Here is a 24927-nt window from a genome sequence, read left to right as displayed (position 1 = left end):
TAGCAACCAAGAACTACCTAATTCAGTAGATATATGGAAATTGTAATTGAGTGTCAACTAGCATTGAAATTCAATCCCATTACCTTCAGAATGCAATTTTGTAGCAATACCAGTTATTTACTATACTATTAACAAGATTTTAAATATAATTAAATTGCGGAGAACACATAGCCAAAATACAGCTGTTCGAATTCATATGGTGAGGGTAATCCCATATCAGGTGCATGAGAGCCCACCAGATCCGAAATGGTGCAACAGAACAGGTCATAGTGTAGTTCAGGTGAGGTCACAGGATTGGTACGATTCATGTTTAACAACCTATTATCTCATAAACTATGTGTTTTACGAGGTTCTTTGGCTGCTATATGAAGAAAATTCCGATATTCGTCTTGCATTGCTTGTTAGAGTTTTGAGGTTGGTTTCACACCTTGCACCAGAGGTGTGACTTTTGGTACAGACGCAACCAGCAGACATGCTTAACATATCAGATGTTGATTTAGCTAAATTTACATTTATTTGTAAATTTTCCTGGAGATTAATTGATATTAAATAAATAAAAAACAGTGCTCTTTAGGAATTAATAACTACTATACTGTTGGGTTTATGCTCAGGTATATTTTTTTTGAGGAATAAACTAGAGTAAGGGAGATTCCAAACACTTGTATATTACTACAGTTAGACCATTATTGAGCAGAAAATTTATTTGATAGGAGAGAAAATGTTTGGCCTAGAAACACAAAGGTGTAGTTGCAGCTCCATCCTTGGCTGGATATTCTCGAAATCTCATACAGATACTCTTTCATATTTACATTTTTACAAAATAAAATACAGCGGTGTAAGATTATGGAGATTTTTTGAAGAAGATATTCAAAGAAAATCATTTATAACCTGTTATTCTCTCTGTTAGGCTGTGCCTGCTTTTGCAGTATGCATGAAACATAAAATTGGAACTCCTCTATACAAAGATTTAATTCCAAATGCACCCACTATTGTCAGGCTGTGTGTTACAGGTATCATTCTGTTTTGAAATGGATGTTCCTTTGCATTTATCTTTCACAGACTAGCTCTTCTGAAGTCCTTATTCCATTGTTACTCAGCCAGAATGCTAACAGTGATCAGTAATAGTCTTCCATGAGAGAAGTTTGACTGAAAATCTACAAATAAATTACCCTCTCTTCTAGCAGCACCTACTGGGATATGTTTCGGGTAGAATATCTCTGGATCCCCATCTTTTCAGCTGTTTGCCATACTGTTTCATAGGAGAAGAGGTTCCCTGCTGCAAAAATACCCAAGTGGAAATTGAAGCTCCTCAGATCAACAGAGGCAGAACTCAGTCACCACCAAAGGACAGGTAAATCCAAAAAGAGCAGTATACCCAGCACTTAAGACACAGGGGCTTTAGTAACACAAATTACTAGACCTTGTCAACTGTGAGAAAAGAAAATCATCCCTGGGCTGTGGCAATAGCCCTACAGTCTCTGCAGGATGGTGCACGACCTCAAGTCAAGGTCAGACAGACACTGCATCAAGCTTGCTCAGTTTCTAACCTCAAATCTGAGATCTGAATTCTCACTATCTGTAGTATCCAGGGTAACAAAATGATTTTTAAAGTAATTGAACTTTTTTTCTATATGACAGAACTTACATCTGTTTGATGGCCCATCTAAGTGCTGATTGGAAAGGGTGTTGACAGCAGTTTCTCAATATGCCCAACAGTTATAATGAAAAATGTAATTTTTATTTTAAATGTACACCCTGTACTGTACTAAGTAAAGGAAAAGCTAATAGTTTTTACAAAGTGCTATTTGATTTGTTCCTTATAATTTTCCTTGTGTTATGTCAAAGTTGGTACTTTGACATGCAGCAGGTCCAATAGGAGTGCTAAACGACTCCATTGACTATCTAAAACCCTGGCATTCACAATTCCTGTTACTGCAATACCATTACAATGATATCAAAACTATTGGTTTGGTTTTGTTTTAACTATTGTTAAAACATGTCAAAAAGTAAGTCTTATAGTTAACTACTTATTGTCATCTGTACAGAGACATATCCTGAGCCTTTCAAGAAACACAGCAGAAAATACCTATTAATTTTTCCAGTATACATTAACATTATTAAGACAAGAGGAGAAAGTTGGCATCCCTATGCCATTATCAGCGTTAACAGTGGACTAATCTCATCTTATACTGAATTTTGTAAGTTGTTATGAAGTCAGTATTTCATTTTTAATATTATTCTAGGGAAAAAATAGTACTTTTATACAGAAGAAAAAATACTCTCAATTTGAAAAGTTATTTTTATGATCACTAACTGTTCTCAAGAGCAAATTTATAACAGAACTGCTGATGCAGCCTAAACTGTGGCTGTGTGAATGCTGCAGAAACAGCTATTTCAGAAAACATTTTTTAGCAATAGGAGAAATCCAACTTTGTGTAAACCTAAACTTATTTTTTTTAACAATATCGAGTAATGTTAACAGCATGCTGAAAATGTTAAGGCTAAGTGTACAGTGTCAAAATAGATTGAATCTCTCTGAAAACTGGAAATTCAGGTTTTTAAACATAATCCAGATGTTTGGCTTTTAATCACATTTCAAGAAATAGGAAACTTATGCAATACAAAATTCATACATGCATATTTCATTAGTGCCTTTCCTATCACTGAATTAAAAATTTCTAACATATGTTTTCCTTGAACAGATAATGTTTTAAATTACAAGAGTTGGCAAGAAGTTGTACACCTCACAAATGTCATTGAAGTATTTTAAATTAGAAGAAAATATTTTATTTTTTATGTTATTAACAGCTTTGATAGCAAATGCTACAGCAATGATCATTTTTGGCCTTATCAACAGGAAGTTCAATTGTCCCTGAAACAAACTAAGCATATAAAGATGACTGAATGGCAGGAACTAAGAACTAATCTTCTGAATATCTGAACTGATAACATTCTGACAGACCTGAGTATTTAACACAGATGCTTTGTAATCAAAACAGGACAATGTTACGCTTCTTCAGCAAGAGCCAGACAACCCTGAAGGTGAAAAAACTCCTTCTGAGATGTATTTCAATTCTAGAAGACTGACAACACCACTATATTTGCTGAATAATATTTAAAGGACTATATCAGAGTGGCCATTGTTTCTAAAAGCTAATATATGTGATAAATTATACAAATTTTTTTTAACCTCCAGAGTCTTGGAAAATTAGCTTCTGAGTTAATTTGTAAAAATGGACTTTCTGAATGTAATAATGTTTCAATATTTTAAATAATTTAAGACAGACAAAACCAAAGCAATAAAAATGAGAGGAACTATCACACTTATAATGGGAAAAGGGAAAAAGACAAAAAATCCTGCTTCTGGCTACCTGCATGTGGCATTGGGCTTGCTTTTTAAGACCCCTGTAATGTGCTCATGAACCACCAGGAACAAAAATATTCAGTTTGTTATACTGTGATGGAGTGAGATGTGACTGTGAACTTTAAGTCCATGTACAAATGTTGGAAACTAAACAAACACTAACAGTAACCTTTAAAAGAATATGAGAATGCAGTGACATAGAACTCATTTTGTGTACTAACAACTAGCAAGACAGAAACAAAAAAAACTTTTCCTCTGTTTCTATTTCCCTGATTTCAGGTGTCTGTTTTCAAGGATTTATGCTAGTACTATATGTGAACACTTTTATTTGCTGGCATGATGAAAGCTGAAAGCAAACTTCTTCTCAACTCTAATGGCATTCTGCCAATATATTCCTTGACAAAACTTGGGCTGATTTACAGATCTGAAGTTCAAGAAATTGTCATAATCTAACCTCACCATTTGTATAAAATGTGCCCTAATCTTACCTTCTCTGTCTATATTAAGCTCTCAGCTTTCTGGCTTGAAGAAAATAATTTGTTATTGCATCCATCCCTGATTTAAAGATGCAAATGATGGGAAATTTACAGGACTTCTTGTAAAATGATAAACAACTAGCTTCCCTCACTGTTAGAAAATGTATGGCTTGTTTCTAGTTTGAATTTGTTTATTTTTAACTTCCAGCTGTTTTATCTTCTTATACCTTTGCCAATAGCTTGAACATCTGCGAAAGTTACTACAAGAATCAAACATGAAACCAGATGACTTGCACTGACCTTGAGTAACTCTGTTTGGTGTTTCTGGGATTTCAATTTACGGAACCAAAACATAGAGAAGCTGAACTATTTTTGCAGAGGCTGGTGAACTCAACTACATGCACTTTGGACATTCTTAAGGTGCTTGTTTTTTCTCAGAGCTGTCAGAAAGCATATTTTTAATAACTTGGCCCTGATATAAATAAGAAATATAGGGTTTGGATTTACTTTGTGCTTATGGACAATATTGCCTCTACTCACATTTTGGCTTTCGCTTGTTAGACTCTACTCGTTCGCTTAAAGATTGTTTGCTGCTGCTATATATGATGGAAAACAGGGTAGGGAGCAGAAGAAAAAGAGTGTAGTAGCAGATGAAGTCAATGGCATCAATGAGAATTTCACCCACAAGGTGAGTATTTTCTAGTGCACACTATCAACTGCTCTAGACTCACTTCAGAAATTGTAAAGTTGAATGTGATCGTGATGGACCAGGGAATCTGCCCCTTTGTGTTTAGCATTTTGTAATGAGCTTCTCTGAAATCAGCAAACAGCATAACCTGCATATTAAGAGAATCTGTCCCTCAGCAATTACAAAAAAGAGTAGTTCTGTAAAGATATGGCAATGAAATTGTAGAAATTGATTTCAGAAAAAAACCCCCACAAGTTCATGCTGACTTATGTTGCCTCACTGAAATTTTAATCTCTATGCTCTAAGCAAACCGATAAACTGGTGACTATAGCATCGATACTCAAATCTATGTAATACTTGCAATGTCAGTGGATTTAGAGACTGGTAAGTTATTGCTATTGTCATGTCTGAATTCTACTTAAAGAAGATGAAAAAGGGTATGTCTTGAAAACAGGAAAAGATATGCATACATCTGAGGGAAAAAACGTTCTTCAAAGGACCGCAGCAGCAGGAAATACCAGGACAAAAAAACAGTAGTGAAGTAATATAATATGAATTCAGGATATCTTGAATGTACTTCAGCTATAGCCAACACTAGGGAAGACGTGAACTTTTGTCTTTCTGGCATTCTCTCAAGATATTCTGGTCCTGCTTTGTGGAAAGCCTGTTCTGGTAACTATGCATGCCATGATAGCTGCCTGGCTGGTCAAATACAAATTGGAAAGATCTGTGGTCATTAAGACAAGATATACGCTTACAGTAATGTGTATTGATGTCTTCAACTGTAACTGCTGCCTGTTTAATAGATGTTTATTATGGGAATGTATGTAGGGAATTTAGTAATTACAAATGAAGATGGAAAAATGTAAGAAAATAAATGAGAAACGGATGATGGATAAAGAACAAGATCGCATTGCGTATTCTGTGTTTTTTAGAATCTTTAAGGAATATGTTCTATTGAGAATATCAGCAAAATATGTGACTGATTTTTATGGTGACACAACCTTTGTCAAATAGTATCTGCACTTCAGTGACATAAATAAAGTGATTTCACTTCTTAATTTGAGAGGTTGTACTTCCTACCTTAACATCCATTTTAAAATTAGTAACAATTCTAAAAATAAAAAGTATACCTTGTGGAATACTCCATGTTCTTAGCACTACTAGATTACCTTTTTTCAAATCTATATCTGAGTCAACTATTTTAGGTCATTTTGTTCGCTATTATGCTAGAGGTATAATATGTTGCTATAGAACTGAAGTCTAAAGAAATTAAAGTAATGAATACATATTTTAGAACAGGCCATAGAGCTTTTGTGCATTAAATTACTAAGGTAGCACTACATTAACCCTATTAAAGGTAATTTTTACAGCTCATTGGTGATTGGCATTTGCTACTGATGTTTGAAGAATTGCCATTGCATTGATTTTATTCTTTGCTTCTTTAATAAAGTGTGGAAGAAATGGCAGAGGCAGGAGTTAACTGTCCTTCAGTAAAGCTATTAAGCACTTAAGAAAAAGGTTCAGATATTTAAACCATGCAAAAATCTTTACGGACATTATATATGTTTTTAATTTTCCAACCTTTCATAGGCCTGAAAATGTCCCACTAGTACTGATACATTTAGTTTGATTGGTAAAACAAAAAAAGACCAAGTTCAGATTATCAATGTCACACTTGCTCTCATGGAATAATGCCATCGAACAACAGAAGTCTTAAATATTATTGCAGACCCTTCTCAGGACACGAGTCAGTGCACACGCTAGCACAGTGTAGTAGGCCACCTGCTGGTCAAATCACCCAATAATCCATTCTAATCTAACAAATTAGAGGGCCATACAGACATAAACAAGAAAGAAGTGCATAAACTCTATCAACTAAAGCCTTTTGGAACTAAAGTAAGTGAGAGTTTCTTCATCTTATTTAAGGTTTTCTAAGAGTGGTCACTACTTGAGTCAGGATACCAAGATTAATGAAGTAACGTCGTCTTGTGTTAAAAACAAACAGTAGCTAAATTCCTAGGCTTTTACATGCAACTTTATAAATTAAGGTTCCATAACAGGTCAGTCTGTCACACTACACAATTTGGCTCCCTAGGAATGACCAGAAGAGATTCTGGATATAAAAATCCAAAACTGTTTTCCAGGAACCTCCCTGGGAAGCCTGAACACAGGCTAAACAAAAATATGTTGCCCGGCATCACTTCTTAAAAGGATGTAGGAATTAAGACTAAACTGTGTCTGCGGATCTGGATTCAAATACCTTATAGCCATACAGAGCCATGACAACAGGCAAGCTATTGTTGACGCTGTACATTCAGACTAACAAAAGGAGTGGACGTGAAATGTAAGGTTACTGCTGACTCCTGACAAGTTGAGGAAATGCCTGAACAGATGAGTTAAGGTCAGACTTCAGAAAGACCCTCAACTGTTGGATGACCTGAGAGCTACGGATCAGAACACGGGAAAGTGCCTGGTTTTGAGATTTACTCAGTCAGAATCTGCTGGAGTTAAAATCTGCAGCACTAGGATAGCAAATTCTGGCCCTGGCAGATTAAGTCAGCAAGCTAAAAGATACAGCTAAAAAATAGAATTCAACAGCCTTTGAAGAACCTGGAAAATGAACCATATGCTCCAGAAGGGAAGAATTTAAAAAGAACAAGACTGCACAGCAGAATGCATGTGACTGGAAAAGGTGTGCGTTCCATGCTACTTTTAGCCTTATAAAACCATAAATATAAATATAAGAGCCTTTTCTCATAGGATCTCTACATCAAATTCACAAAAAAATCATATACATGATCCAAATAGTCTCTTGATTTTAATGAAATCAAATGCCTGAACTACTGGATCTCCCATCACTCTGGGTCTCCCTGTTTGGAGGTTACCCAGACAGTGAAGAACCATTCAGAACCCATAAGCATAACAGCTTTTAAATTATGTTCAAGTTATTATAGTAATATATTTCTAGTGACTGGCTTGAAGGGAAGGAAAGAGGGGAAATTGGTGGAAGATTCATTTTGTGGTATGAATTCACTTGGGTTAAATGCAGGAAATATATTTCCTCACTATTTATCATGCAGGGGCAAACCAGATAGTTCTAGCTACCATTTGAGCATATCTCAGCACCAAGGTCAGGATTTCCTACCACAGCAATGAAGAGCATCGTCTGTGGAAATTGTTAGTCCACAAAGAGAGAATACCCTGCTCTTCAACCAAGATATAGCTTGTGGGACACATGGCTTTTAAAAGAGACGCAAAAAACTCCTCACATATATCCTCCACTACAAGCAATTCTGCTTGCTATTGCTTGTTGCAGTTGGCCAGCAATATTCTACCCCTTTTAGTCTGGCTTTTAACAGAAAGAGTTGAATTTAATTAATGTGAGCCAAACAGAAATGTTTTCCACGAAATGAACATTTTATTGCTCAACATTTTAATACTCTGACTAACTTTGAAATGTGCCAGGAATAGCAAAGCTCACTTGTTTAGCATTTGTGCTGTTATACAAAATACACATATATAGATGTATATACATATATTCACAATTGAATTACATGAAAATATGTCTCTTTAAATACCTATATTCTCTTCTCTTAGCATCAATGCTAAATGCCTAACTGTGTTAATCTGCAATCATGGAGGACTCAGTACTATTCATTAATTTGTAGAGATACATTCAGTGCTTGAACTGAGATTAAAAAAATGTGTGATTGGTGTGGTGTGCTGTGGTGTGTCTGCAGCTGGAGGCAGCCAGTGGTGTCTTAAAGGTGATCTATTGCCTACCAGGTAACTCACGGCAAATTACTTCTGGAAGACAAGCACAATATGCATGCGAAGGGAGGAAGTTGTGATGCTGCTTCTAGGTAAGACAGAAATTCCAAGTTTCACTGATTTCAGAAACCAGAGCTCTCTGGGGGTCTCTGCTGGAAGGAACCTACTGTCATTCTAACTTACCCCTACATTCATTCACTAGTTTTGCCATGGTGCCAGGAAAAATGATAGAAGAACTGCTACAGGAGCTCTGTGTAATCAGGAGATTCTCCTAATGCTCAGTCCCTTCAAATAATTGTACAATTTAAGGACTGGTATCTTGCTGCCTTGCCTGCCCCCGTTCCTCTCTTCCCCCCTCCTCTCTGTACTTTCTTTTGGTCCTTTAACTTTTTTTTCAGTCACTGTGTATTGACCACGGAAAAAATTGATAGGCTTTTGCCAAATGTGCAAAAAATTTGTAAAAATGTTTGTTTGTCTCTATGAAAGATAGAACTGTCCTTCTGTCAACTGTTCTAGCTGTCTCCTGAGGTTCTCCTAGTTTCTCATGGCAAGCAGCAAAGTCCTTCAAAAATCAACGTATGTCACCCACAGGTGATTCACATTCTTTCAAGTTTTCTGCATTTAGATTAATAATCCTGTTGAGGTTTCCATTTACGAGTTGGTTATGGATTGTCCCCTCTTTGATATTTCTGTTTCCTATGTTTAGATTGCCATTAGCTACTGACTAGAAGAAGAGTGCCAGGTTTACGTTACACTGGGATACCCCTAGAAGCTCAGATGGATGAGCATAAAAGCCTACAGATACCTGACAAAATATGCAGCAAAACAATGGCTATGTTGTTCATTCAGATCAATATGCCAAAACATGTTTCTGACATCATAGTAAACACTGTTGGCCCGAAAAAAAAATTGTAACATGTCCCATGTTTTTGCATTTTGTTCAACGATTCCGGAATCAGTTTACTCCAGGATTTTCTGACCATTAGGAGATTGTTTATCCACTGTGCATTACTTTCTGTGGGTGCATGGCCTTTGTTTTGCCACATTGCCTTTTACAGCAGTTTTACTAAACTAACAGAATTCCATTTTGCTTCTCTCTAGGATGATTTGTGGGATTTTTTACTAACTTCAATTTTACATCTAGGTGCTCATCTTCTTCACATATGTTGTGTTCCTCTAGAATGCTAGGGGGAAATAACAGTGACTTTACTTTTTTTTTCAGGTACTGCTTTGATTATTGTCTTCTACCTGAAAACAGAGCTTGGGTGTGTAGCATTCTTGTAAAACAACTATAGTAAACTTTGAGATAGCATCTCTTATTTCAGGCATTCCTTGTTGATTGACTGAATTTATCCACTGGTTTCATCCTGATTTCATTGCACATATGCAGTGCTTGGTTGCATCTTTCCAGTCTAATTTTGCTTCTTATCAGTGTTGCACTGCAGCTGACTCCATAATCCAGCTAGAATCAAATTAGTCATTGATCTAATAACATACTTGCAAAAATAGCAATTGAATGCCTGGCAGCCTTCTGCATTGCTAGAACACCACAAATCTTTAGATCTGCTTAAGTCACATTATGGATATCTACTTCTTCATTAAAACCTTAAATTCTCAGTGACTTCAGACACTATATTTTAATTTCAAAGGTAACTGTGATATTCAATCTGGCTGGCTGGGTCTTTTTCCTTTTTCTTTTCAAGAACATTTTTCTTCTTACTTTTCATGTTGCCTGTTATCCTACATATGTTGCACTGAAATGCCAACATTTTCAGCCAGTCTGCATCTGCCCTGCTTTATGGGTCCCTTTGACTTACAGCTTTGTGTGTGTTCCGCTGTTTCTGTTCTGGTGCTTCTCTGGAAGCTTCTCTGGTGCCCTCTGTTTGGAGGCATATATTAGATTGGTTTTACTCTTATGTCTTCCCTGTAAATGGGAGCTGTGTATTTTACAAATGATCCTGGGGAAGAGATACAATTAAGAAATGTTTCATGTCTATAGTTACACATGGGTACTCTAGTTCCTGGCACCTTACCATATCCCCCTTTTTGTTTCTGGTTTTGGTTAAGAAAACCTTTTCCTAGCTTTAAATTTACTTAGAGTCATCTGTATCACCCTGAACAATTCTTTTTAGAGACTAAAATATTGTTTCTATTACCTCAAAGCAAAGCCTTTTTCATTTGGAGTTCCAGTTTTCCTGGTGCTCAGTCACTTCTACCTATGTCCTCCAATTTTAGGCGGTTTTCCCACAGGTAATCAGAGATATTTCATTCCTGTCTAATGTGACTGTTGTCTCAGATCTCATCTGCTGCATTTGGAAAAATAAGATGGAAGAATTTAATATTTCAAGTCTTAAACTGACTCTTTATTCACTCCCTTGACTGATTCTTGAACTTTTTGTGCCCAGGCCAAGAGCAGTAGTCTTCAACTGCAGTGAAACTTGCTCCCTCATTTCCAGTCTTCTGGGCACTGTGAGTTAGCTACCAACCTACCATGTGTATTCATGAGTTGACAAGGAACTCCTGTTCAGCCATATTTACAAAAAAGTCATGCCTTATGTTTGTTAAAACTGTATCAAGTATATATCTTCATAGCCATTCTAATTTTTAGGAGGCATTTTGTGAATTTTACTTGCTACTTAGCAAGAAAAATAACTGCTCAAAGAGACTATAAGGCTCATACAGCACAATGGCCATAGCATTAACCATTATTGTTAAAAAAGGAATGGAGAGAAAGTCCCTAGCTCAGCACAGAGGCAAAGGTGTAAAAAGATTTTCATCATCTGATTTATTCTCTCTCTTTTTATCTGTTTATCTATCTATTTATTACATGTTTAGCCTCTGGTGTAAACATATATTCTAGTAGACAGCTAATAAAACCAAGACACGTAAAACCCACAACTAAAGCTGAAGCAACAAGGAAACTGAATATTTTCAGAAAGCTTTTCTATCTTTATTTTAGTTGGACCTTGATAAAAAAAAGGCAAAAATCTTCCATACTCATGATATGAGGCATTTGACTATTGACTTGCTGGAGAAAAAATGAACCCTTACCGAAAAACAAAAATAACAGCAATGAACCTTTCGAGGCAACAAAGTAGATCATATAACTAGTCACTTCTAACCTCTCGTGGTGTTTATTTGATCTCTCTACACATGATAACAAGCTAAGAGATCTTAGGAATTATTGTTCTTCCACCTGCACAGTAGAGACATAGTCCTCCTTGATGAAAGTCAGCAAAAATAAGCATGTCAGTCTTGATACATTATTTAAAAAGGCTAATGTTCCTGTTTAGAAAGCTATCACCTGAAAAACTCTTATGGCAATTCTGTATCCATCATAGCCGATTTATAAGAAAAATCAATGGGTAAAGCAGAGATGATCAAACTCCAGTGCACTGTCTGCCAGAATCTGAATGCATCACAACAGTTTCAATATGGAATATTGCATTGACATTACACAATGGTACCAAGTAAACCTCTTTTTGTGATATCAGTCAGGGAGAGGTAAGCTGAATGAGACTGACCTTCATAACCTCTTGGTACAATCAGTGGAGAGAGAGATAAGAGAGTAAAGGTTTCTCCTGAAACTATTGCAAAGTGCTTAACAAGCTTCTGCTCTGAATTACCCCTTGAAGGAACATCCCCATGAGAGAAGCTGGTATATTTAGCTCCCTTAGTAGTCTAAATCAGTCTTCACAGATTACTCCTTCTCCCACTGTATTACTGGGGAAACAATCACCTCTCCATAACCTTCCCTACAGCCTGTGACACAGCTGGCACATGTCCTGCACATCTGTAACAGCACCTGTCATTCTGCAACAACAGGATTTGAAGGGTACAACCTCTGTTTCTCCCAAAAGCATCTCTCCATAGAGTCAACTTTAACATTTACAGTTTCATGAATTCACTGGAATTCCATAGCAACCATGTTTTCTGCAATGCTAAAACAACAGCACACACAAGAAGTTATGAAGAACCACAGGTATTTCATGCTGGCCACACGAGTTGGCTGGAGCCTGCCCTAAGACCCCACTGGACCTGATGCAGCCACAACTGCAACAACTATGAATGAAATTAGAATGATTGCTTATTTTCCCTTGTTAGAAGGAGAAGTTAGCACAAAATGTTGTAGCTATTTTTAATACAATGTATTAAAAGTGCATACACAAAGTAAAAACATCACTCAACCTTAAGTATGTATAAAGGTTACAAATATATACAAATAAATAATTTATATAGATATTTTACATATTTTCAATATATAAATATAGTCTGTAATATATATTTCTAAAAATAAAAATACAATACATATACAAATAAAAATTCAGGAGATTATAAACTGGTACACTTCACTGAAACTTACTTTTTATAATTTAGACATGTATTCTTTGAGTGTATTGCCAGTGCAAGTTTATAGAGATTTAGTGAATTTGGGTTTCATATAGAAAACCTGCTAAAAAGGTTTTCCATGGTCATTTGTGGGGGTTTTATTTTTTATAAAATAAATACTACAGTATTGATTATTTATGAGGTATGCTGATGAGAAATTTGGAAAGAAAATAGCAGTTTCTGCATTATATTTATGAAGCAAAACATCATGGATAAAGCATGCAATTCCTGTGAGTTTTTAAAAAAATATCTTCTGCTGGAGTATGAGGTGAAAAAATGGGGAAGTACATCAAAAATTGTCAACTAATTTGAGGAATAGGGCAATATACTATTGCCACCTATAATTTTTACTAATGATTTTTTAATCTTCATTCCTTTAAAACAGAGGGATACACCAAGCTGCTAAAAAAACAGGACCATGTCCACACACAACTTCAAAAATTATATTGTCATCACGTTATTAACATTCCTAATCTTTTCTTATTTCAGTACATTATCTGGAAAGACCAGTGGAAGGCAGCTCTAAGGTCTCACTGCATAGGACCTTATCCTACCATTTTTACCAGCAAGGGCACAAACACAGAGCATGTGGAGTTGACTAAGATGCTTGATGTGATGACTGTAAATTGTCCATGTTTTGCAGCTGTAGTAAGGAATGGTGATGACAGCTATGTGGTACACATTTACTTTTGTTTGAAGTTGAATGCCTCTTTCATTCTAGACACATTGCTTTAATCTCCCAAAAGCTGTGCTGGCTTTTGCTACAAGCTCAGTAAATACTGCATTGCTACAATGTGAAATTCATCTTCAGCGTCATGCTGGGAAGAAATGGGAGAAACTCACTCTTGGGAAATGCATGAAGACACTTCTTGCGGAAATACAGGGAGTCTGCTCCATAGAAATTACAACACTGCCTTTAAAAATGCATGTTTACAGTTGAAATACATTATGGAATCAACCAAGAAAATGTAAAAACATTTTTCACATTCTTTTTGTATCCATTCTCTAGATTTACTTTTTAATTCTGTAGATATGGCAATCAGTGTTTTCCTGCTGTAATTATATAAGACATTAAAACTTAACATTTCTCTGCTTTATATAAGAATTTTTGCCAACAATAATTTTCTTTTCTGCTTTTTAAAATATAAAATTTGCCAGAATTAGCAAGGAATTTAATCCTTATATAATTAAACATATGAACCACTGAAGAATGAGCTGGTTGTTATAGGATGTGTCACAAAGGAGCTTTACCTTTGTTCTCCAGTGCAACTGAAGTGAAAATACTTGTGTAGAAAAATTTAACCAATTTCATCATCCCTTGTAATAAGGGACTAGGAAACTGCTGTGTCAGGTCCTGAACTCATTTAGTTCATGTTGTAATAGCAGTCAGACTTTTACTGCAGCTTGAGATATCAGGCATTTTTGAGACCCCTCATATAAAACAGTTGATTTTCCTACCTAGTGGGGAAAGTCATAGAGGTTCTTAATCTGTTGGGGAAAAAAAATTCAGCCTAGCACATGAAAACTACTGAACTTCGTGAAGAATAGTAACTGAAGTCAGTTTTGTGCAAAGTCATTTTACTATACAAGACCATTAAAAACATACTACAATGTTAAAACTGAAGACTAGTTTCCAATAAGGCATGTATCAATCCATGTACATAGACATGAGTAAATGCATACTATTACATAAGTAATAGACATACTATTGCTAATGAGTATCTCTATGGATATTATTTAGCAGACAATCTTTCTCTCCTTTTTTTTTTTTTAATGGTATTGCAAAGCTTTCACTTTGGGACATAATTTGCTAATACCATTAAAGTAATACTTCATAAAGGCGTTGATTTTTGCAAGGCAGCCTAAAAGTTGATTAGCAAACTGTAATGACTATTCTGATTGCAATTAAAAAGCCCTTCCAAATGGGTCAACACACCTAAGTGCTATCTGCAGTCATTTAGATTTTAACATCATGGTTATTACTTATTATCAGGTTGCACAATGAGATATTGATTACTTTTAACCTTTAGATCTCAGAATTCAAGAAAAGTTGAGGTAGTGGCACAGTCTACCTTTCCTGTCTGGTAAACTTATGGCCTTTAGTGGAATTCTAATGATTTCTATTGGCAAGGCAAGACTGAAATTAGTTGATTCTTTTGGCTCATGTAGAAATGATGGTGTATCTAAAAATACTGCATATATAGCAGATTTGTAGTTACTCTCTACAAGGGGCTCAATCCTGTAGCGTGCTGAGAGCTTCCTCCAAAGTGACGGCCATCATCTTCTCCCACTGACTGTTTCAGTAGCTCTGTGCAAGCACTGACAGATTACCAGGCAGCCAGAAGGAATCCTGGACCACGCAGAATATGCAGAGTAGAAGCAAAAATCTTCATGTTTTCTAGTTTATAACCAGTTCCCTAAAACATAATGTCCAAATATATCACTCTACAGGCTGTTAATCTTTTAATAAGTTCTCTTTATATGGGAAATCTACTTGAAATAAAGACAACTACAATACAGCATCAGTAGGTACCCAGAACTCATTTTAAACGGAACAAAGTAATCCAATTAAACTAATCTGTTTTACAAGTTAAAATGATATGAAGAACATTAATTGATCCTTATAGGCTGCTGCTATTTGAGCCCTCTCTCTGTTTGCACAGCATTTGGAACCGCTTTGCACATTTGTATCCTCTAATGGCAGAGAACTCAGGCCCCCAGTTCAGGAGAATTATGGGCAAGAGAAACATATAACTGTTATGTGTTAGATTAATTTGCAGAACACTTGGCATTTTATTGCCAAGTAGTCAAATTGCTCCAAGTTGTTCCGGAAGGTTGTTATTAATAGTATGTTTTCTGAGGAAAGTTCTGTCTACTTTTGGAACTGCATTTCTGTTGCCAAGGAAACTCCTTGAAGCACAGCATTCTAGGAGCACACTGCTGCTTTTGTTTGCCAGTATCCTATTCATATCATCTAAGTAAGCACTTCACATACTTTAGCCTCCAGTTTCAAATGTTGAAGTTTTTATGTATTTATATTACTGCGTTAAAAATAGTTTATGCTTCTTTTTAAACTCAGAGTCTCTTGCAAGATTATTTTAACAGTTGCATTAAAGAGCAGTTTTTTGTGGGTTTTTTTTTCTTTTTCACAAGTTTGCAATGAATTAGTTTTAATTTGAATAATAGCTCCATAGGTTATAGCACTAGTCCTTAAGTGTTAATTATCTTTTCACTCTGAAATTAATGTAGTCATTTCCTACTGACTCCTCTACACCATTATTGAAGTGCTGAGGAAAACATGTCATTGAGTTCTGAGCCAGAACTGTTGTTGTGATTAATCCTGGTCACATGGCCAATCTCTGCCAAAAGGAGATCACTGAAAAAAGGTGACAAAGACAGTGATTTCCTGTCAGCAAAGAGTACGACAGGGCTGTCTAGAAGTGATGCAAATGAGGGAAACTTTCACCACGGTTTGTTTGATCCACTCCGGGCCCCAGCACACTGAGCCAGGGAGAAAGGCACAATGGAGCAGCAGCACACCCAGAGGAGGAAATTAACTGCACCTTCTGAGAAGGGATAGAGCTTCCAGCCGGGAAGCAAAAACTGCTGGGAGATATTTTCCCCTCAACTTTTTTTGAAATGTATCCTTAGTTTTTGATGTGCATTTTTGTGTTATTTAATACATTGGACTGCTTCCCTTTGATGAAAGAGTTCAGCAACTAACCTGTTCAAAAGCTGTGCCAACTAAATGTTTTCAAAATTTTTGCTCTTCCACATAAGGACGTTTTTCCATCTATCATGACTACTGTTGCTGAAGACTTACTAGTACAAAACTTTCAGCTTATACAGTTTGTGTTAAAACCACCATACATTGTTTGTAATCTGACAGAAAAAAATATTTCTTTTATTTGATATTTTCAAATGTTTAGTTAATTCTATTCTGAGCATACTAACAATTTTAACAATCATATTTTATTTATTTAAATGGGGTTTTAATCTAACACAATTAAGTTTGCAATTAATCCTCTGAGGAAAATTGAAAGAATTATCATTAACTTTTCTGCCTAGTATATTCATTTCTAATCTCCACAGTTCCAGTAAATACTGATTTGCTTCATTTTTGAACATTCAAGTTACAGAATTACTCAAGTTCCCACTAAAGGGCTAATTAGCAGAGTTTAAATTCTTTGGGTTTGATCCTCCAGTAACAGCATATGAATACAGTTGAAGTCAATGCAAGTTCTGTGTACTTAGAGCTTATGAGATCAGGCTCACATGCAGTAGATTAAAATGAAATAAACATGATACATTTGGCATTAAACTGAGCTATTACAGAAGAACAAAGAAGCAAGAGTCAAAAAACATGGAAATGTTCCTTTTAGTTTCTTCTTAATTAATAGTTAAAGCATTAGAGAACAAATAAACTCTCATCAATTCATTCCGTGACTGCCATTTTTTTCAAACACTAGCCGATTTTCAAAATCATTAGCTAGTTTAGGACTCTAAAGCAGAAATCATTTAGGACTATGCTCTCTTTTTAAAAAATTTTTGCACTGAAATCTAGGAAATCTAGAGAAATTAATACATATGTATTCAGCATTACAAAAAAATGTGGCTGTGCTCTTCCTATTGTATTTAGGGCAAAAGAAAACCTAGTTAAAGAGAGATAATAAGGATCCTAGTAAAAAAACTATGAAGTTCCTGGAATATTATAGAATAAAATTAAGCTGAGAGTTGACTTAAATGCATATGGACTCTGAAAATAGAGTACTGTGAAAATACTCTAACCGTGAAAATACATTTCATTTTCCCATATACAATTTTAGCATTTATATATGGTGTTATGCTCCTTTAATGTATGCTTTTCCCTTCTGAATTACCTGTTTTATCATTGCTCCTTCCCATTCATAGGCTCCTTAGGGGCAATGATTACTGTTGGTAATAGTGATACCACAGCAGGTTCCCTGGCAGAGACAGCTTGCTGAGCTGGCTCTGAGCAGCAATTACTTTTCAGCTCAGGAAGTGAGAAGAGAGATCCGTGGGTTTAGGAGAATCCACCAAAATGCAGAGAGTGCAATTAGCAGGTTCACATCTGAAGTTGTAATTGATAAAGAAAAACTAAGGCAAGATCTATATTTTCATAACACCCCACTCCTCATTGAGGAATTCTAATAATAATAGCTGCCTGGATTTCTCTGTACTGTCTTCTCTCCCTACAGAGCAGAACGGCTGTGCTCTCTGGGAAGTGCAGGCAGTGCTCATGCCTCTGAGCTGTGAGCAATAGACCATCCACGACTCTGTAAAAAAGCCTCGAAATAAAACGGGTGTCACCACTGATTAGAAGAGAGGTTTACTAGGCTAGTTTTATAAAACAATTAATACTGGTTTTGAGGGCATGATTCATTGTTACATGAATCTCTGAAATTAAAGATGATAAAGACCTAGTGATTTATCTGATCTTTCCTTTGCTAGAGCAGAATTGTTCCTTCAATTACATTTGCTAATGTTGTCTTTTGTCTATTTTTAAATGTCTGAAATTATGGGGCTTTCAACACTTCTTCAGGAGGTGGTTCATTCTGGGGGGGGGCTTAGGGGGTGTTGTTTTTTGGAAAGACTGATCATTCTTAATGCAGTGCACTTAAGATTTTTATGTTACCTGAAAATACTCCTTAGTGATCTCAGACAAACTCGACATTTCTACTTAAGTCTTCTACTCAATCCTTAACAATTTGCTTGCTGTTTTTACTAGAAGTGTATATGCAGCGAATATTCACCACAGGAGGGCAAGGAGTCTGTTCCTCCCCTTCTTCAAGTGGTTTTGCAGTGAGGAAGTACCAGATAGGTAGTTTTGAGATAGGGGCTCAAATCTGGTACAGAGCTAGGTGATCTTATGATGGAAATTGCGGGACAAATAAGTTTCCTGTGCTTTGGAATCAGTCCTGGTTCGTCTGTGCTGCTCAGCCTGCAGACTCAGCTACTCTAGCTCACACAAAGTTTCTGCTTTTACAAGTGTCATACATATCATAATACAGATTTTCATAATATTAAGAAACTATTACTTCCTATTTTGCATATACAATACTCGTCCTTTTTGCCACCATACTGGACTGCATACATTATTAAATTATTTCTCTCTATTACTCTTCTCATTATTATTATTGTTGCCTTACCATCTATAATTTTTCTTAATGGTTACATTTGGATATAAGAAAGAGAAGTAGCATCTAAAATACTTGGGCTGGCTGCTTAAGCCTTGTTCCTTTTGGTATTGATGGATGAATTTTTGCCTTAATATTTTTGTTTACTGATTTATTTTTTTTTTTAGTATGGGACTAAAACTAGTTGTTAAATTAGACATGGTACAAGCTGGCCTTATATAGACTGGCACTATGAAAAAACCTTATTTTAGGTTCACAAGGAACTTTTTACCCATTTCTGACATTTTTTATTTCTGAGCCCAGCCAAGGCCAGGACTGTTAATGCATGATTAGGCATGATAAAGCACTTAGAAAGTTAGGAGAAAGACATTAGCAAAAACAAGAAATAATTGCCAAAGCAAGAAATGGAGGCTAGTGAATTAAACTCACTTGCAGGCTAAAATAGTTGGGATCTGAACTATATTTACATTTATAAACATATTTTAACTCAGGTGACAACCCTTTCTCATTGGGTATTTTAAATAAAAGTGTCAAAATAAGAAAGAATAAAATTCAAGAAGACCATCAAGAAATTAAGATGCCAAAGCAAGAAAAAATATATTATATTGAAGAAATTATCAAATCATGCAATCATAGAAGAAAGAAAACAACTTCTATTTGACCTTGAATGTACCATTTATTTGATAAGAAATAAAAAAAAGCTAGAGGGTAGTTGTTTCTTGTCATTATAGTGTTGCTGATTCTGTGGTTAGTTATTAATTTTATTTTTTATGATTCACAATCTGCTCTTTGAAATATGCCATATGCTCAAAGCAATTCAAGGATGACAACTGTCAGAATTACTCCAATAAAAATTGCCTAAATGAGGAAGATTTACTGCAGACTGATATTTCTGTCGAAAGCCCCTCCTTTCTTTCCCCCACCACCCCTCAGACCCGCAGACTACAGCTTCTCAGACACACAGTGAAGCCCGAATCAATTTTCGGATCAAATCACACATTTTGAGGAAGTTCTTAAAAGTACTGTCTGTCTAAAAGAAGTGATAAAGCTTCTGGGTTAAGGTTGCTATAGCAAATAAGAGAAACCATGTGTGTGTTGTGTTATCTGTATGTTAGAATTAGACCCTATAAGTTCACCCTGCAAGTTCATAATCATGTTCTTCAAATCACAACCAAGTGTGAAGAGTTAACATGACAATGTCTACTTTATGTATAACTAATAAAAATTAAATTGGAAGAGTCCTGTATCCTGGCAGCAGCAAACCAAAATCAAGGAAAATGTCTTTCTTTCCAGACGAGGTCTGAAAGGTGGATAAAAATCCAGCTGAAAGCTCCAATCAAAACACATTTTGTTAAATGTTCCCATTTCATTTTTTTCCTTCATTTTGTTTCACTCTATTTATTAATGCAGTTTCATTTATTTCTATTCATCTTGAAGACAAATCTTTGTCCTTCTATAGAATTACACCAAATAGAATGTGATAAAGGGAACTTTCTTGCAATTATGATGTCGGTGCAGCCTGTCAGCGCACAGGGGATGGAAATGAGGTTGGAGACAGGGAAGGGAATTCTAATAGACACCATGATACATACAATGAACGCAGCGATATCCTGTGAGAGAAAGACTTGTCAAGCTAATCAGATCTTCTATAGCTAGGTAAAGGCAGTTATGGTAGCGCTAACCTTGTAAAGATGCTGCTGCTGCTCCTCTGACATCATCAGGTCATGGCTGTCCATCACAATGGATTCCATGTCAATCAGCCAATCCCAGAGCTCCTGGTATTCTGAATCAAAGTCCAAAAGGCTGTAGATAAGGAACAAAATGTATTATGCATAAATACTGTGTAGTTGTTAAAATCTTGTATTAGAATAATGTATTCTTGAAAACTCATGATGTTCCAAGTTATATTTCTAAAGAGACATTCTGTATTTATACAGAGTGGATGAAAATGAAAACTGAAATCCAATTTAAGCCAGTGTTATGACCTAAATTCAGTGGCTGATGCCAAATCCTGACAACTGTTGGCATACTGCATTTGCTTCAAAAATTTTGAAATACAAATCCCCCATAGATGCTGTTTAATGGTTTTATATTGCAGATTTTATATTGAGCTAATTTTGCAACAATCATCTTGATATAATTCATATGAAAATATTATTTACATAAAAAAATTACTAAATTCATTCAGCCATCCCTCTGCTGTCTATCTGCCTATGTCTGTAAATATCCTCCATTTATTTTCATGGATGAGTAGCTAGCATTTCAACTTAACGCCTTAAGATAGGCTTGAGTGAATATGGTAAGCCAGTGAGAACTAAGGCCAGATACAGTATTAGACAGGTGTTCCCTACAGACATGTAAGAAACAAAGGTAAGGACAGGAAGTCAAAACAATGAATCCTTGAATAGCCAGCAATCATTAAAATTCAAAGGAGGATCACTACGGTTTTCAACAAAATAAATCATTAGAATAAGGAGCTTAAAAGGATTAATGTGATTCTCTATTGAAAGCCTAGTGAATAACTAAAGCATAGATTCTTCTAAAACACTGTGATACAAGACAGACGGTATATGGTGAAAAACTGCACATCCGTCAAAAAGATACCTCTTGAAAGGGGATCTTCAAACTTACAAAATTGGAAATAGCAAAAGCCTTGCCAGTAGTATCAAAAAACTCCTATATTGATTGAAGAATAGTGCATGTCCACTAAAGCTAATTTCTCCAATTATTAACAACTTTTTAGCAACTCCATTAAAAAAATTAGCAGTGTTTCAACAGAGAAACAATAACCATGTTTTTAATATTATTAGTACTATCACAGTTTCAGTTATTAACTAGACTACCATATGCATGGTAATTTTGAAAGTCTGTAGATAAAGTTGTGACAAGTAGAACTGTCTTTCTGCAAGAAAGCAGGCAAAAGAGAAGAAAGCATTTGACTTCTTTGGTATTATTTTCAATGAATTGACAACAAAGAAAGTATTGTATAATGCACAAGTGCTGATTCCTGCTTGTGAAGTAACTCTCTAGTTTAATCCACTGTACTTAGTGTACTTTTACTCAATAATTTATGAGATGCACCAACTTAAAGCTGCCTGCTGCCCTGAGAAGGTACGCAATGTTACTATAAAGAAAGAAGAGCAAGCATTGAAGGGCAAGTTACCATTGTTGAAATATAATAGTTTCATTTGGAGTTCAGGGCTTTTCTCCTGTTTCAGGAGGTATTTGACTCAGATATCATTTTGAAACTAACATAAAACTAAAGTCCATCTTGAATGGCATATTTGGCAGTGATACTGAATCTTTATCCCTTCCCCAGAAAGCAGTATAACCATTCTGTGTCTTCAGTACCTACTGCTCCTTTTCTTCCCTTCCATCTTATCCAAATTATTCAAAGTCATAAAACTGACAGGCAGTTATTAAAACATATGTTTTATAATGTAAGATGCTAGATTTCATATCATATAAATCAGTACAGATTCAGTTGGACTTGGATGGTTTGGACCAATGAAATACCTAAATTAAGACATGAAGATGACGTGGAACAAAGCCTACATCCATCATTCATGATCTCTTGCCCAGAATGGGATGAGATGCCTTTGGAAACTGCATGAGGAAATGGACTTGGATTTTACTATAATAGGCAGAAGATGTGCTGAATCCAACCACCTGCTTTGTGTCTAAAGAACCACATCTTAGTTACAGTCCAAATTAGTCCATCTCTTAGTGTAATAGAATGAACCAATTATTTAAAGAAACAGAAAAGCACTTTTCTTTGACCTTTATAAAACCCAGATAAGCACTAGAAAACAGCTGAACATTTTGATTTCAAACTTATGTTCTAAACAGGAACTCAACCCAAAACGAAGGGTGAGACAAACAAGATTCACTGGAAAAAAACCAGGAAAGGATACAAGATACAGTGGGGAATTTTTTTCCCCCATAATTGCTTGTTGTCTCCTTTTTTTCTTTTTTAAATGATGTAAAATAAAGTAATCTGGGAGCATTTTTAAGCAAACCGTCTATGGCAGTTATTTGCCTCAGTCTGAAGATAGTGTAGTCAGCCTACAAAGCATCATCAATATATTTTTTAATATGAATGCAATATTTTTAATGGTTTTAAAGTATCTCCAATATATATATTTAAAAAGCAGCTTTGTTGCTAAAATTAATGCCTTGCATCTAAAAGGATGAATTTAGTGATTGTTATTAAATTACTATTTGGAAGAGGATGCAAGTTACTAAGCTGTTAAAAAGATATTCAAAAAATCCAGAAATTGTAGGATCAGTGAGAGGTTAAGATTCAAATGTACCTGTCAGTATTTTTGTGATAGATTTTTATTCAGAATCTACTTTTTCTGAGCTTAGTAGATTTTTTTTTTTATTTTGCCGCAGGCAGAACCAGGGAAAGCATAACTTCTGAAATACTGATGTGTGTTGCAGCTGCAAGAACCATAGCAAAGATCTAATTTTGGTTGATTATCCAAATCCACCAATTGCTAAAAAAGAAATAAATTAGGTCATCTGCTTATAGAAAGAATAAATCCTCCATTAAAAGTACCCAAAGATTGCCAACAAAAAAGCTATGATATTAGTTAAATGGCAGGTAAATACAGCTTCCTTAATATAGGTTTTTTGGTTGATAAGATAAGACCATTAGCTGTGTAATAACTAAAATGACACTAAGAAGTATATTTTGTCTTGGTAAACAGGGAATCAGATATGCAGAGTTGTATGTCTAATCCCTTGAACCCTAAACATATTTCTTAAAATGTGGACATCAATTTATTATTTTGAATGAAAATTCATGAGCACCTTTCTCATGAGAAAACCAGTTCGTCTGTGGCATTAATAAATAAAAAGGAATGTGAAGCTATTTCCATCAGCCTCTTTCTCTATGTTTAACATGCACTTGCAGTTTGTAGTATTTCTTTGATGGCATAACTCACATGGCATTTAGAAGTACTGTAAACACACTGCTATGCCTACCAAAAAAATTCAGCCAGACAAAAAGTCCCTTCAAGTTTCTGGGTCATAATTTTCTGGAACTCTTCTCACATGTTTTTATTAGGAAGATATAGAAGAAATTGGGGTTTTGCCCTTAATAGTTTTAAAATTGCCTTATATTCTGAGCATACTTGAAACCCCCTATAATGCATTTCTCTCAAAGTCTCATCCATGAAGGCTCAATACTAGCTGATGACAGACTCAGGATCTGGCCTTCATGTTGTACAATGGTGCTGTAAATAATTGTATCCATATCTCCCAAGAGTACCTGTACGAACTCCTCCCCAGTTTTGAGGGGATGCAATATTTCCAGCCAGATTTACTGTAACATTTGGCACCTGCTCTCAACTACTCTTGGCTACCTCTTGCTGCCTGGCTTGCTGGTGTTCTTCTGCAGTGGATATTCATTTTCTTCTCTTCCATTGTCACTTTAGCCATTTTCATACAGATACACATAAACCCTCTGTATCACCGCTTTAACAAGATCACTGTTTTGCAGGAAATCTCCTGGGTTTTATGCACCCACTAGCATCACCCTATTCTGCAAATACTACCCCACCTATCTGAGGTTAGCTACTTCCTGCACAAAGTCACCTCTCCCAAATCTCATACACACACATACCCATGTTATATAAAAAATTCTTAATCTACAATTACTCTTGTTCTCCCAGTGGACACTCTTCTTTCTCCAAGGTCAGTCTTCAACAACAGCTAATTTTCCCACTTATGCAAATGGCCCCTTCTCTAAAGAGATCATGGTCTCTAGCTACATCATTCTACCGTGGAGTTTCTGCCCACAGTTTTTATGCAGTAGGGAAATTTTATATCAACTCTATTTTCAAATAGCTGAAAGGCATTTCCATTGTGCTTGATACGGCACCTCAGACTTGTTCAACTGGAAGTTTTTCATCTGAATTCAATCTCCCCTAGTTTCTACAATGGCTGAATATGTGATACTGTAGTGTTCTGACTCCAGCCCTCTGGCCCCTGAAGTCACTGTTGAGTCTCTAAGGGCTGGGATGGCCAGAAGGGCCCAGAAAGGTGGCCACAGCACAGAAAAGGTAGGGAACA

General features: G+C 35.7%; 1 protein-coding gene across 9 annotated transcripts in view; it reads right to left on the bottom strand.

The window, feature by feature from the left end:
• The window catches only part of AKAP6 (A-kinase anchoring protein 6), a 274096-nt gene that overhangs the window by 60336 nt on the left and 188833 nt on the right, over positions 1–24927 (bottom strand). For all 9 annotated transcript variants that reach the window (XM_018082582.2, XM_018082580.2, XM_018082581.2 and 6 more), the window contains one exon: positions 20532–20652. In XM_018082582.2, the coding sequence (XP_017938071.2) occupies positions 20532–20652 (121 nt within the window). The remainder of the gene's footprint in view (positions 1–20531; positions 20653–24927) is intronic.

This window comes from Manacus vitellinus, unplaced genomic scaffold, assembly GCF_001715985.3.
Source record: "Manacus vitellinus isolate BGI_N305 unplaced genomic scaffold, ASM171598v3 scaffold_6_pilon, whole genome shotgun sequence".
Lineage (NCBI taxonomy): Eukaryota > Metazoa > Chordata > Aves > Passeriformes > Pipridae > Manacus > Manacus vitellinus.
The sequence above is the reverse complement of the archived record's forward strand: the minus strand, read 5'-3'. Positions and strand labels throughout refer to the sequence as shown.